The sequence below is a fragment of the Passer montanus genome, unplaced genomic scaffold, assembly GCF_014805655.1.
Source record: "Passer montanus isolate IOZ18808 unplaced genomic scaffold, ASM1480565v1 scaffold149, whole genome shotgun sequence".
NCBI lineage: Eukaryota > Metazoa > Chordata > Aves > Passeriformes > Passeridae > Passer > Passer montanus.
Genome location: NW_024361940.1, coordinates 404,995 through 418,141, shown reverse-complemented (window position 1 = coordinate 418,141; position 13,147 = coordinate 404,995). Strand labels below are relative to the sequence as shown.

The 13,147-nt window shown below is 48.4% G+C and overlaps 1 protein-coding gene across 3 annotated transcripts in view; it reads left to right on the top strand.

The window, feature by feature from the left end:
- Positions 1 to 4,631, top strand: part of LOC120498422 (calpain-5-like) — a 55,665-nt gene extending 51,034 nt beyond the window's left edge. For all 3 annotated transcript variants that reach the window (XM_039701112.1, XM_039701111.1, XM_039701110.1), the window contains 2 exons: positions 877 to 1,013; positions 1,334 to 4,631. In XM_039701112.1, the coding sequence (XP_039557046.1) occupies positions 877 to 1,013; positions 1,334 to 1,516 (320 nt within the window). In that variant the 3' untranslated portion in view covers positions 1,517 to 4,631. The remainder of the gene's footprint in view (positions 1 to 876; positions 1,014 to 1,333) is intronic.
- The last annotated feature ends 8,516 nt before the right edge of the window (positions 4,632 to 13,147 follow it).

Sequence of the window (13,147 nt, the reverse complement as noted above, 5' to 3'; positions counted from 1 at the left end):
TGAACTTGGTCCTCCATCTTTATCCTCTGTCTGGTATTTCCTTGTGTGAGCCTCTTTCTCTTTTCCATGGTTTATTTTTGCCTGCTTCTAGGAGAGCAAATGCTGAAAGGAGATTTGAGTAGGATGATGTCCTCCATGAAGCATTTACTGCAATGGTCAGAAGAGTTTGGGGTGATGAAGGAGTGTTCCTGTAGAATATGGAGACAAGAGAGGCGGCCCTTTCATAGAATCATAGAATTGTTTCAGTTGGAAAAGCCTTCTAAGATCATGGAGTCCAACTTTAACTCAGCACTGCCAAGTCCACCACTAAATAACGTTCCCAAGTGCCACATGTACACATCTTTTCATTTCCTCCACGGATGGTGACTGTACCACTGCTCTGGGCAGCCTATTCCAGTGCTTGGTAACTCTTTTGATGAATTAGTTTTTCCTAATATCCAGTCTAAACCTCCCATGGTGCAATTTGAGGCCCTTTCTTCTCATCCTGTTGCTTGTTTCCTGGAAGAAGAGACCAACCTCCCCTTCATCACATCCTCCATTCAGGCAGTTGTAGAGAGCAATAAGGTCCCCCCAAGACTCCTTTTCTCCAGGCTGAGCTCCCCCAGCTCCTTCAGCTGCTTCTTATCAGACTTGTGCTCCATCCAGACCCTTCCCCAGCTTCATAGCAGTCCACCAGCACCTGCTCCCCAGAAACAATGTCACCTAATAGAATTCAACCTGACCCAAACAGCTGAGCTCCATGGACATCATCTGGGGTATGACAAACTCTTTGGCAGACATCCGTATGGAGGCATGACACCCCTGGAAAAGAACTTTTTTTAAAAAAGAAATTACACAAGGTACAACAAAGAAAAACATTCTCTTTTCTCTCCTCAGGAGCTGATCCTTATGTGATCATCAAGTGTGAAGGGCAGAAGGTTCGTTCTCCAGTGAAGAAGAACACAGTATCACCAGAATTCGATGTGAAAGGGCTCTTCTACCGCAAGAAGCCAGGACAACCCATCATTGTTCAGGTACCTGGCAGGCAAGCAGTGGGCTGAGGGATGGAGACCCTCTCTCACTTGGACCCCCTGCCCTCTCCTCACACTGTCCATGACAGATGTGTTCCCCAGGCTGGGCATCATTCGTTAATGCAGCTCAACCTCTCACCACCAGAGTGACATCTGGTAAAGGCATGTCCTTCACCCCTCTCTCTACCAGAGTGACACCCCCACACCTCACCACCTCCCTGGCTTCAGCTCAGGGCATGTCCCCAGAAACCCCTTCTCTCCAGTTCATGGAGGTTGGCTGCATCCCTGAAGGAACTGCCCTCATCCCTGTTTTGTTTCCGCAGATCTGGAACCACAACTTGATAAGCGACGAGTTCTTGGGCCAAGTGGTGCTCACGGGGGATCCCAGCGACCGGCAGTCAGTGCACACGCTGCACCTTCAGGACAAGGGGAACAGGAGGTCAAACGATCTCCCTGGAACCATTGCTGTGATGCTGCGCAGCAGTAACATCCTCACTAATGTCTGAGTGCTCAAGGGTGACTCTTCTGGTGCCACATATGTGAATATAAACATGCACATATACATATACATATACATATATATATAGGGAGAGAAACACAGAGCCTACCTACCATCTGCAAAGTGTATATGAACCACGCATGCATTCCACTCCAAGGAGCCAATCTTGTGTTTTCAATGTTAAAAAAATGGTGCCTTTTTTTGGGGAACCGCAATGACCCTTCTGCTGGCGTCCTCTGCAGCCCCCCTGGCTGCCACATGCACTGTGGGACCGCTGTGAGCACGCTGTGTGTCCTGACAGCCAGAGCATGATGCCCTGGGGCTGTTTGTTTACACAGGCTGGCACACACACATGCCACCACGCACACGTGTGGCCACTGTGGTCCCACCAGCTGCTTCAGTGCATCTTCAGTGTGTCTGCTTGGGTTAAGAGTAGTGTGCATGGAGTTGTCTCCCTTGAAATTGCCATGTAATCACTTATCTGTGGAGGCACCACAGCAGAGGAGAAGTGGACAAACAGATGGGGCCTGTTGGATGATTTTTGGGTATGGGTTTGCATACTGCAACTGCAAGGAAAACACATCAAGGCAGCCCCAATCCATAGGGACAACAAGACCAAAGGCTCCATCATTCTGGGGACAAGCTGTCTCCACCCAAGCCTTGTTCAGCCCCACACAACTCTGAAGTACAGAAAGATGTCAACAGCTGTGGTGGGATAACTGTTCTCTGGGTCAAGGTTCTGAATCAGTCTGGACCCAGCTCCTGTGGATGCCTCCTCAACTCCCATGGTGCCTGCTGTCTCTGTGTCTCCATGCTGTCCCCATCCCAAGAGCTCACCCCAGGAGCTGGGGTGGGTTGTCTGCTGGGGCAGTTCACTGTTTAGGCAAGAGAAGATTCATTCCTCTGAAGGCCAAAGTGTATAGTTCAAGGGATGGGGAGCTTCGATCCATGAGCTCCATCTGTACTGCTGCCTACATGCATCATTTCTCAGTGCCTCGCTTTCTCAAATTCTTTTTAAAAATAGTGGGATTTTAGCTAGTACTAGAGGAGCACTGCTCCCAGTGCATCCTGAAAATGCTGGGAATATTTAATTCATACCAGTGTCCATCTCTCACCTTTAATTTCCAGTCTCCTGTTGTGGAGGGTGAGTTGCACAGTCCTAGAGCCAATCACACGAGCACAACCCAAATGCATCCTTGGGAACGTGTCTGGGGCCACAGTCTGCTCCTGATTTCCATGAGAACTGGGTTAATCTTCCTTGTTCCACTGGGTGGCAGAATCTGGCTTCTTATAAACCATCCCAGATAAACCAAACAACAACCCGTTGTCTGACCTTTCAGCAGCTGACTAGGACAAGTTTCAAACAATTTTTTTTCTCCTGTTGTTTGGGGGTTTTATTCATGTGCCTTTAAAGTGGTGCAAGGGATTTTTCTGTCAGATTTTCTAAGCAAATATCTTGCAGTCACCTGCATGCAAGTGGAAATTAATATATGTGATAAAATCTTTGAGTCTTCCTAAATTTTGACCTGGGCAGAGTCCTTTTCCTGCAACAAAAGTGAACAGGAAAGCCTTCTTTTGCTATGGCAAAGGGTTTCTGCTTGTCCTATTAAATACTCATGTTTGTCCTGCAAGTCTGGGGTTTTTTTTTAAAGTCCCTAAACGTCTGCTAAGTCTGAAACATGGTGAAGTGTTCTCCAGAGTACCTGCTAGCTCAGTTCTTGGTGCAACCAGAAGTAGATGGTGCAGCTGCACTGATTTTTGTGGGCTGCTCTTCCCCTTTCCTCCTCTTCACAGTCCTGCAGTTAAGAGTTTGCTTTTTTACCAGATTTCCTTATGTTCTTAGGTCTTTTTTTTCAGGACTTAAAGGCAAGCAGTGGTACCCATGATGCTCTTTCCAGATCTCAATTACTTCTGCTTGTGCTGAGCACTCTCCAACTCCAGGTGCCACCACTGGGACCAAGTTTGGTTCAGTGTCTTCCAGAATTTACTTAAATGCTTCTAGTTAGGTAAAACAACTTTTTGATCCCACGTTCACAGCAAATCCTTGAATTTAGGAAGACCAATTCAGAGATATTTTGATTCTATCTTGGGTTTTTTTAATGAGATTCATCATCAAAAATAACTGGAAGCAGGACTGTGGGGCTAGAAGGTATGATTTGGGTCTTAGGAGAAGATCTCACAGGCTTATGTTCAGAGTGATATGTGAGAGGGATGCCCAAAGATACCTCACCTGGCAGAGGCATGAGCTATTTGGCACTGTAGGAACATGACAGGAGCTTTGCACCATCATCAGCAGGTGGAGGTGTCCAGCCTGCCTGCATTAGCCTTGTTTTCTCGGGAGATCAGGCTATGGATAGCTTCAGCAAAGGAGAGCCATTTGTCCAGGAGTGCCCTGCCATGTGCCAAATGGCACTGTGATCCCCAAGGAGCAGTGCCAAAGCTCACCAAGGAGTTGTGGTGCTCTGGTACCCATGGGCAATCTACTTCTTCCCTACAGAGAATCAAGCCATAAAGAGAGGAAAGGCAGCTTTTTAATAGCTTCTAAAAAAATCACTCTATATCAGGACCAAATTGTCTTAATATCAGTAATATATGTCATTTTTTTAAGCAAAAAAAAGAGTTTTGGAAAAGTTAGAGCAGAAGCCTTCTTCCCCTACATTTTCAATGGAAGAACAAAAAATACCTTTCTTACTCTTCTTTTTCTCTTATTTGTAAAGCAAATGAGGGAGAGGAAATATTGAAATGCCATTCCTATTGCTGATGCCTTTTCTCTTTGAATGAAGTAAACAGAAGTATTCAGGGGGTTTTGGGTTTGGTTTTTTTCTTTTTTTTTTGAGAGAAGGGCAGATCTGAAAAGCACTTTGCAGTCCCTCTTGAGTGGAGTAGGACACGTGTCTGATTATTTCACATTTCTTTTGTTAATCATTTCAATGGTTGCAAGCAGCCTGGCATTACATTCTGTGGAATCAATTTCTTTCTGACATCTGCCTGTTAAAACAGGCTGTGACTTGTCTTCATCTCCAAAGGCACTGATGTATCGTGCTGCACAAGATCAGAGAGTGGTCCAAACAGAAAGCCAACATTGTACAGCTGTAAACCTCCTATGAATAAATAAATTATGTATATTTTATTCAGACTCCTTGCTTTTGAACTGCTGTGTTCTTCCAGAATGCTTTTGATGGGCACAAGGTGGCTCTGCAGAGCCTTTTGAATTTGCTCGATTCACCAAACTCCATTCAAATTATTTTCTCTGTGAACTTTGAGACTGAGGCAAGGTGATCTGCATGAGTCTTTCACACAAGGTTACACTTACATTTGATGAGAAAATCCATGGTAGGAATGAGTAACTTCCTCTGACTACAAACCTTTGCATCCTATGCCCCAGACTCACCACACTGCAGGGAACTTGGGGATTTTTTGAGCCTCCTTAGAAAAGAGCTCTGTAGATTGCTGAAAAAATAGAAATGGGGAAAGAGAGTTTATGGGCAAAGTAGAAGGAGGAAGTTGATTTTGGATGGCTTTCCCTCAGAAAACAAACCTGCACAATGCACATGGAGAGCATTTGAGAAGCCTCACCCTGCCCATGGGAATCTCCAGTCTTGCTGCTGTAACACACAGACCCAAAGCTTTGGCACTGGGATCTTGCTTCCATCTCAGCTTCCCTCCACCAGCTGCCTGTGCTCAAAGTCTTTGCACATGAAGAGGCTGTGTGCTTCTGCAGCCCACCCTTTAGAGCCCAGAGGAGACATCTGGAAACAGCCCTTTTATTGTGGCCTGCAGGAGTTTTCCCAGACTTTTCAGCTTCTGGGATCATCCACTGCGACAAAATGTGTCACCAAATAATACACAGAGAATGAGCATCCTACTCCTCAGCCTCCACCACTGAAACATCCTGCAAGGACCTATCTTAGGGGGAAAGCCTTACAAACACTTCAGTCCCTCAAACATCCTGATACTCTCCTGGAGGATGTTCTGAGCAGCAGACCTGGCTGGGCACCTATGGGGCTGTGATGCTTGATGGTGGACATAGCAAAGGAGCTCTGGTGTCAGCCAGGTGGCCTTACTGAGTCTGGCTTTGTGCACATCCTAAAAAAAGTCTATGCAAGCCTGGGTAAGGCACAGACCATCATGTAGGCATGTAGGTTGTGCATCCACACCTCAGTTTTGCTGGTACTGGAGCAGTGGGCTTAAGTTGTAGGTTGCTTTGTAGCCCTGCCTGTGTCTGCTGGTGGTGCACACCACCATGGAAGCAGGGATTCTGGAATTGGTGTGGGACCTGAGCACGTCAGTGGGGAGATGTGCAGACTGTGCATATTTGGAACCAGGAGCAAGTAACAGAGTAGTGCCCAGCTCCAAGCACAATCTAGTCCAGGCTCACCAAGGGTCCTGCAGCACCTCCCCATCCCTCCAGCATGGTCATTTCCAGGGATTTCTGCTCGCAACATTAGTTTCATATAGTTCCATATTAATTTTCATAGGGGACTTTTTAAAGGGCTTTTTGTAAGGGCATGTTTTGATAGAACAAATGGGGAATGGCTTTAAAGTGAAAGAGGGCGAGGTTAGATCAGATATCTGGAAGAAATTCTTTACTGTGAGCTTGGTGAGGCACTGGCACAGATTGCCCAGAGAAACTGTGAATGTGATGTAATGCTGGAAGTATCCAAGGAGAGGTTGGATGGGGCTCTGACTAACCTGGTCTAGTGGAAGTTGTCCCTGCCCATGGGAGGGGGCTGGAACTACATGATCTTTAAGGTCCCTTCCAACCTGACTCATTCTGTGATTCTGTGATTCTATGGCTGTATGATTCTACAATTCTATGATAGATTGGAAGTTCAGGGTCTGCCTTTGACGTGAAAGAACATCTTCATGGAGGAACAGACATCCATCCTATGCTTGAAAGTCAGTGCTGAAGTATTTCTTCTTGTACCTGGATCCCCTATAGCCGTGAGCCTGTATGCATTCCCTGCCATATGAGCCTCCTGCCACTCTAAAGGATGAGGGATTTCCAGCAGGAGGGGCTGCAGAGATGGAAGGGCCTTCAGCAATGGGATGGGTTCATTGCCTGTCCCTCAGAAGTGTTCAGGTGCTGCCACATCCTTGGCCAACAGTCCAGGTTAATACCCAGGGATTGGCCACTGGAATCTGTTCAGTGCAGTTGTCCAAAGGCTCCCTGCACTCTCCAAATCCCACCTCCAAGCCCAGTGGTGCAGCAGGAAGCACATCCAGCCCTGTGTTCCTGGCAGAGCCTCCCTCACTGCCTTTCCACACATGCATGGGTCCTGTTGGGCACAAGGCAAGCTGCCCAAGCCATTCCAAGCACATTGGATGCAGTCCAGAGCAAAGCCAGAACCTGCCCTCACATCCACATCAGCTACACTGACACAGTGAGGAGGGCTTGAGTGACATGGGCACAGCTCCAGGTGGTCACAAATCATCTGTCCTGAGATTAAAGTCAGCTGAGTCTGTTCACAGCTGAGAACTGGGCATCAGCAGGGCATTTCTAAGGGCTGGAGAAGGGACCAGGTTACTGTGCTGTGACTTCTACATTTTGAACAGGGTTAGCTTTGAAGCAAGGAGGCTCCCTTTTATTGCTCCTTAATTCTGCAGTATCACCAAAAAACCACATTCAGTCGGGTCCTCAGGGGGGATTTCCAACACTCTTATTCCAAAGTAGAGCTTAGAAACAACTTTTGTGATAGCACTGCAAATAAAAGGGTGTATTTTGCGCCTTTCACTAGCTAAAATGACAAGCTTTATACCTAAGTAAGAAACTTGAGTGGTGTGTCGTAGCACAATTAAAATCCAACCCCACCTTTCTCAGCAGGAAGGAAAAAAGACACTAGCCCAGATTTGGGCAGGGAGTCACCAGGACAGAGTTAAGCTTCTAGGCAAAACCTCAGCTCTGAGTTTCCTGGTCCTCAAGTGTTTTCCTGTCCCAGTTTTCACATTAAAAAGGCTGGTGCATTCAAACAAGGATGCCTGTCAGCTCCTGCCCTGACCCCACAGGACCTCAGTACTGTCCCTTGCACAGCCCAGAGACCTCTTTGCACAGGGCAGGAGGACCTTTCCAGCCACACTTTTCCTAGGGGTCCGTCAGGGCTCTGCACAACAAGGACTTGAAACTACAGCTAAACTTGTAGCATGGGTGCCATGAAAACATTTTACATGAGCTGATAGTGATAGGAAAAGGGGGTATGGTTTTAAACTTAAGGAAGGGAGATTTAGATTAGATACTCGGAATAAATTTTTTCCTGTGAGCATTGTGGGGCACTGGAACAAGTTGTTTGCCCAGAGAAGCTGCGGATGCCCATATCTGGCAGGGTTCGAGGCCAGGCTGGATGGGGCTCAGACCAACCTGGTCTAGTGGAAGGTGTCCCTGCCCATGGCAGGGGGGTTGAACCTAGGAGATCCTTCAGGTCCCTTGCAGCCCAGGCCATTCTATGATTTTATGGCACCACGAAGCGGGGCAGACTCCAGGGCTGCGGGAGGACGCATCTTTGGGGCGTGGGGATGTTGCGGGAGCGCGGCGCTGCCGGCTCCCGGCACGGAGGCACCACGGCACACTCACACCCCCAGCACACCCACCCCCACCCAGGGGCCGGCTGTAGCCCGGCTCCTCCCCCGCTAAGAGGCTCAGCCGGGGCCGGCGCTGCCCTCGCTCGGTGCTGGCGGCAGCGCGGCTCCGCGCCGGGCACCGGTGCCCGTCCCTGTCCCTGTCCCGGCCATGCCCCGCTGAGGTAAGGCGGAGCGGGGGCAGCGGCACCCGGGGCAGCTGGGGCGTGCTGCGGGCGGGGCTGGATGCGGGCGCGGTGGGATGCGGTGGGATGCGGTGCGGTGGATGGATGGGATGGTGGGGGTGCTCCCGCCGGGGCTGCGGGCAGCGAGCGGGATCAAACCTGGGCGGGAGGCTGAGCTCGATGGGAGGGGGGAGGCGACACGACGCAGACCTGCCAGCAGTGCCCGGCAGCCCCGAGCCACTCGGCTCCTGCCGCATGGATTAGCGGCTCGGTAATTTCTAGTTGCTGCTTAATTTGGCTGGGGTCACCTAGCAGGGAGCTGGAGTGAAGGGTGGAGGGCATTCCCTCGTGTGCTGGGGCGTGAAACCTTCCACGCCTTTGCTCCACAGCCCTTTCACATCCAGGGATACCTCTGGATGCGCTTGAAGATGGGGAGGGGCTTTGGGGGATGTCCCTGGTACATGGATCCACTGGCAGTGCCACAAGCCCCGGGTGTGCTCCTAGTCCATTTCACCCCCTCCCTGCTTTCACGCAGCTCCAGACACACCATTTAGGTGGATAAAGCACAACCTGTGCTCAGGCAGGTGCTGCTCTTTCAAGTTTCCCCGGCTGCAGCACAGCACAGATTGTGTCCAGGCTGGTTTTGGGGGTCTCCAGGGTCACACCGGTGCTGGTAAGCAGCACTCATGACCTTCCAGGCTATTTAAATTATTAGGAGTCTCCCTGGGAAGGGACTGAGGCTTGATATGGGATAGGCAATTCCCACAAAGCAGTTTGCATTTTGCTGCCTGGTTTGGGAGTATGATGTTTTGTACGTGGGCTGTGCTGGACCAGCTGAGCACAGTACCAAAGAAAAATCCCAGGATTTCCTAGGGTATTTACAATTAAGTTATCCTAAGGAAAGTGGAACAGTGGAACTGGCATATCTTGGTGTCTCTGGGAAGACTGGGGTGTATGGTAGAGGCTGTGCCATGTAAGCAAAATGGAGGGGGATTTGAAAGGCAGCACACTGGTGGGTCTAATGTTGCCTGGTTGCCCCTTGCTGTTAAGTCTCCCCTGCAGCAGGAGGTGGCAGAAGCTAGAGGTGGTTTTCTCACAGCCCTGGGCTGTGGTGTTGGTGTGAGTGTGAGTGCTTCTCTCCATAGTCTGGGCAAAAGGATGTCCCAGAACCAATCCTGCAGGGTTAACCTATGCGTTACATAAAGGTGGCAAGGACATGGTTGTTGCAAGCTGACTCCTCACCCATCCTTCACTATAGGATGCTATGGATCTTACTCTTCCCACGAGGTGAGGGACTGCAAGCTCCCAACACTGGTAGTGTGAAGGTATGGAATGGATTTGCAGCTTTGACTGAGCTTTGCCAAAGCTTCAGTCAAAATCTGCATCTCTGTGAGGCCCCATGAAGTCTCCTCCCTACCCTCTGCCTAAACTGTCCCAGGGAAAATCAAAGAGGGACAAAAAAGGGCAAAAAAATCCAGGACAGCACTTCTCTCCTGTTCTTTGATGGTCAAAATTGTTTTCACCTGTGGCTTTGCAATCTCTGAGCCCTTACAATTCCTAAATATGTGTATCTAAATTGTGTTTAACTTTGTGGTGATGGCCTGGTGACAAACTGTCCTTCTTCTCTCCCTGACCTGTTTGAAAGCGTTGATCTTTGGTAAAACTAAGGTGTAGGGCCAAAGTCTCTTCTTGGGCTTTTTGGGGTGAGACTGGAGTAACTTCATGGAGCTACAGGATCTCCCCACGGACAGTGGCATTTATGAGATCTGAATCCTGGCCAGGGATGACCCTCTTTTTGAGGCAATACTATTTCTAACTCATTTCCCCTCCTCAGAGCAGCTGATTCCTCTCGCTAGCTGTGAAGTTTCCCTGGGCCAAGGGTGCTGTACGGCATTTCTGTCTTGCACTTGCTAACTTGTGACTTCGCAATCCTTGGGTTGCCATGGAAAGGATTATGCTGTGATTAATGAAGGCATTGTCAGCTAATAGTTTTTTTTTTCAAAGCCTTTCCTGGAGCTGCAGAGAGCAGCTTCCAAGCCTGGCAGAAAGGGGCTGGCAGGATAGGTGGCTGCAGGCACTCAGTCCTGGGCACATTTTCGGTTGTCCACATCAAGACCATGCTGGCTCCAATCACGGTCACATCAGTTCTGCCAGTCCCTTTCGAAGGTGAGAGGAAAAATAGGGGGGGTTTTTTTCTCTTGGAGCAGAGCCAGTGTTTTTCTCTCAAAGCAGAGTGGGACAAGTGTCACTGTACCAAGGGTTTGGCAGGATGTGGAGACAGCACGTAAGACTGTGAGAGCTTTGCACTGTGAAACCTTCCTCTCTGCTAGGCAGTGTCCTAGAGGAGAACTGATATGGGATGAGCCTATGTGTTTGTGACTTTTTGGTCCCCCAGTCAAGTGCTAGGTAGAGCCAGAAAGCTTATCAGGACAGCACTGCCCCAGCAGAGTCCATGGCTATGCTGCACCATCCCCAGGCAGACCCTCCCAATCCCTGCTGTGCCTGGAGCTGTGCACAGAGCCCCTGCTCTGACCTCTAGAAGCACAATGGCTGGAAAATCCCTCTAAGATCATAAAGTCCAACTCTCAACCCAGCACTGCCAAGTCCACCACTAAACTGTGTCCTGAAGTGCCACATTGACATGTCTTTTAAATACCTCTAGGGCTGATGACTCCATTACTTCCCTGGCCACCCTGTCTGCAAAGAAATTTGTCCTAGTATCCAATATAAACCTCTCATAGTCAGACACTTGTAGAGAGCAGAGTGCAGTTGTGCACAATGGGAGCGCAAAATGTGAAAATCTAATGAAAAACAGGCACTTGAAGTAGATTGAGTACCAAAGAAAATACAAAAGTTAGAAATCCATAGCTATAAATCTCTGCGGACTCCTTCATATCTTGGAATTGTTAGATGAGTCTCCCCCCAGACCTGCCCAGCCTGAGCAGCTGGGTAGCAGCTTCTACCTCAGCCCAGCTGGAATCTAAAAACTGAGTGCTTTGTCCCACTGTCAGCCTCAGAGCAGTCACAGAAAATCATTGAGCTCTTCTGAGACTGCAGTCCCAGCAAATGCCCTTCCCAGGATGTTGGTTCCGCTGCTGCCATCCCCTTTCCTGCATTTAACCTGGCGTAATGACACAGCATCGTGTAGGTGCAGATGACCTGAACACAGTTTCACATGCATGAAAGGGGTTAAAACTCACACTGTGAGGATGGCTGTAGACTGACAGGTGTCCAGGGAAGAGGTTTGCACTGCTGTTGTTGCTGCACAACTAGCCTGGTCTCCACCTTTATGAGTGTGGAGAAAGGAAGATTTAACGAGGCTATGCCTGATGTTACATGGAGTGTTGGGTGAACAGAGCCTCTGTGAATCCAGGCTTTGTCCCCTCTCCCCACACTGGCTTGTACAGTGGGAGCTGTGCTTGGAAGGGGCTTCACCCCATCAGACAAAGACACTCTCTTCAGCTGTTCCTGACTTCAGAAATGGGAAGATAAATCTAGGATCATGGTAGCTGTCAATGTCTCCATGTATTTGTAAAGACTTTTACAGGGATACCTTCTGCTAGACCAGGTTGCTCAAAGTCCCACCCAACCTGGCCTTGATCACTGAGATTTAGTCTCGTAAGGCTTGCAGGTTGCAATTAGGAAGCACCTTCCACCTGAGCAGGACTCACCTGCCCAAAACACCAGGGCACAGGGAAAAGGTGCTCTGGGCTATGCTAGGTTGGGACCAGGACCCAAATATTAGGAATATTTGTGTGTTCCTTCTGTGTTCCTCCTGATATCTGCTGTTGTCCAGAGAGCACATTCCACTCCTCTGGTGATTTTTCTCATTTCAAGTCATCTGAAACAAAAATTATTCCACTGGGTAGAATTCTGAGAAAGGAAAGACGGTGAGAGGTCTGGGACATCTTTCACAGGAGGAATGATTGTTTAGACAAAGGCTCCAAGCTGAGAAGAGATGAGAGGAAGGTATGTTATAAATCCTGGAAGGCCATGTTTGCATGGTGAATGCAAAATAAAGATTTTTCCTTATTTTTTTTTGAAATACAAAAATTAGGGAGCATCAAATAAAGTTTACAGAGGGCAGGCTCAAAGATAAAAAAAGTTTGCACAATCTGGAATCTGTAGTGCTCCTTATGGCAGAACTCTGTGGATTCTCAAAGTACTGGGTTAAAAAAGCACTTGGACAAGTTTCCTTTGCAAAAAGCCTCTAAAAACTATAAAGCATGTATGTGAAAGGAAAATACCCTTTTTTGGCTCTAGAGGTTCTTGAGCTGAAAATTACTAATTTCTGGGGGAACATTGCAGAGTAATGCCACTCCATCTGCTTTTATACTGCTCCTTAGGCATCCTCTGTCAGAGAAATATAGTAGATGGGGAGCGCACAGGCTGGATCCAGTGTGGGCTATTTTATGTGGAGCTCAACTCACTAAAAAGTTGTTCATGCCCAGAGATCCTCCTTCAAAGAATTCTTCTGAGAGATCAGCCTCACGGCACTTCTTAGTTATCTTGGAGAAGATAAAGTGTCAGCACATCATTTTAGTACAAGCCCCATGTGTCATGTGGGCCAAGGGAAATACAACAAAACCTGTTCTTTTTTCATTGAAAATATTTTTATTCCAGCAGATACAGAGAGGAGCTTAGTGGGATTTCTTGCAGGTTAAGTATCAGATTTCCTGAAAGCCATTAGGGAATTGCCACAAAGATATTGATCAGCTGGATCTCTGCTAGAAAAGCTGGGGTTTGAGTGTGGATTCCTGTGATTTCCAGGGCCTTTGTTGGGGTGAGGCTTGCTTTGTAAGTCAGTTTTCCATGTGCCTGGTGTGTGTTGGTGTCCAGGAGTTTGAATTCATGCCAACAGGAGATGCTGGGAGAAGAAAATGCTTTGCCTCTTGGTGGCA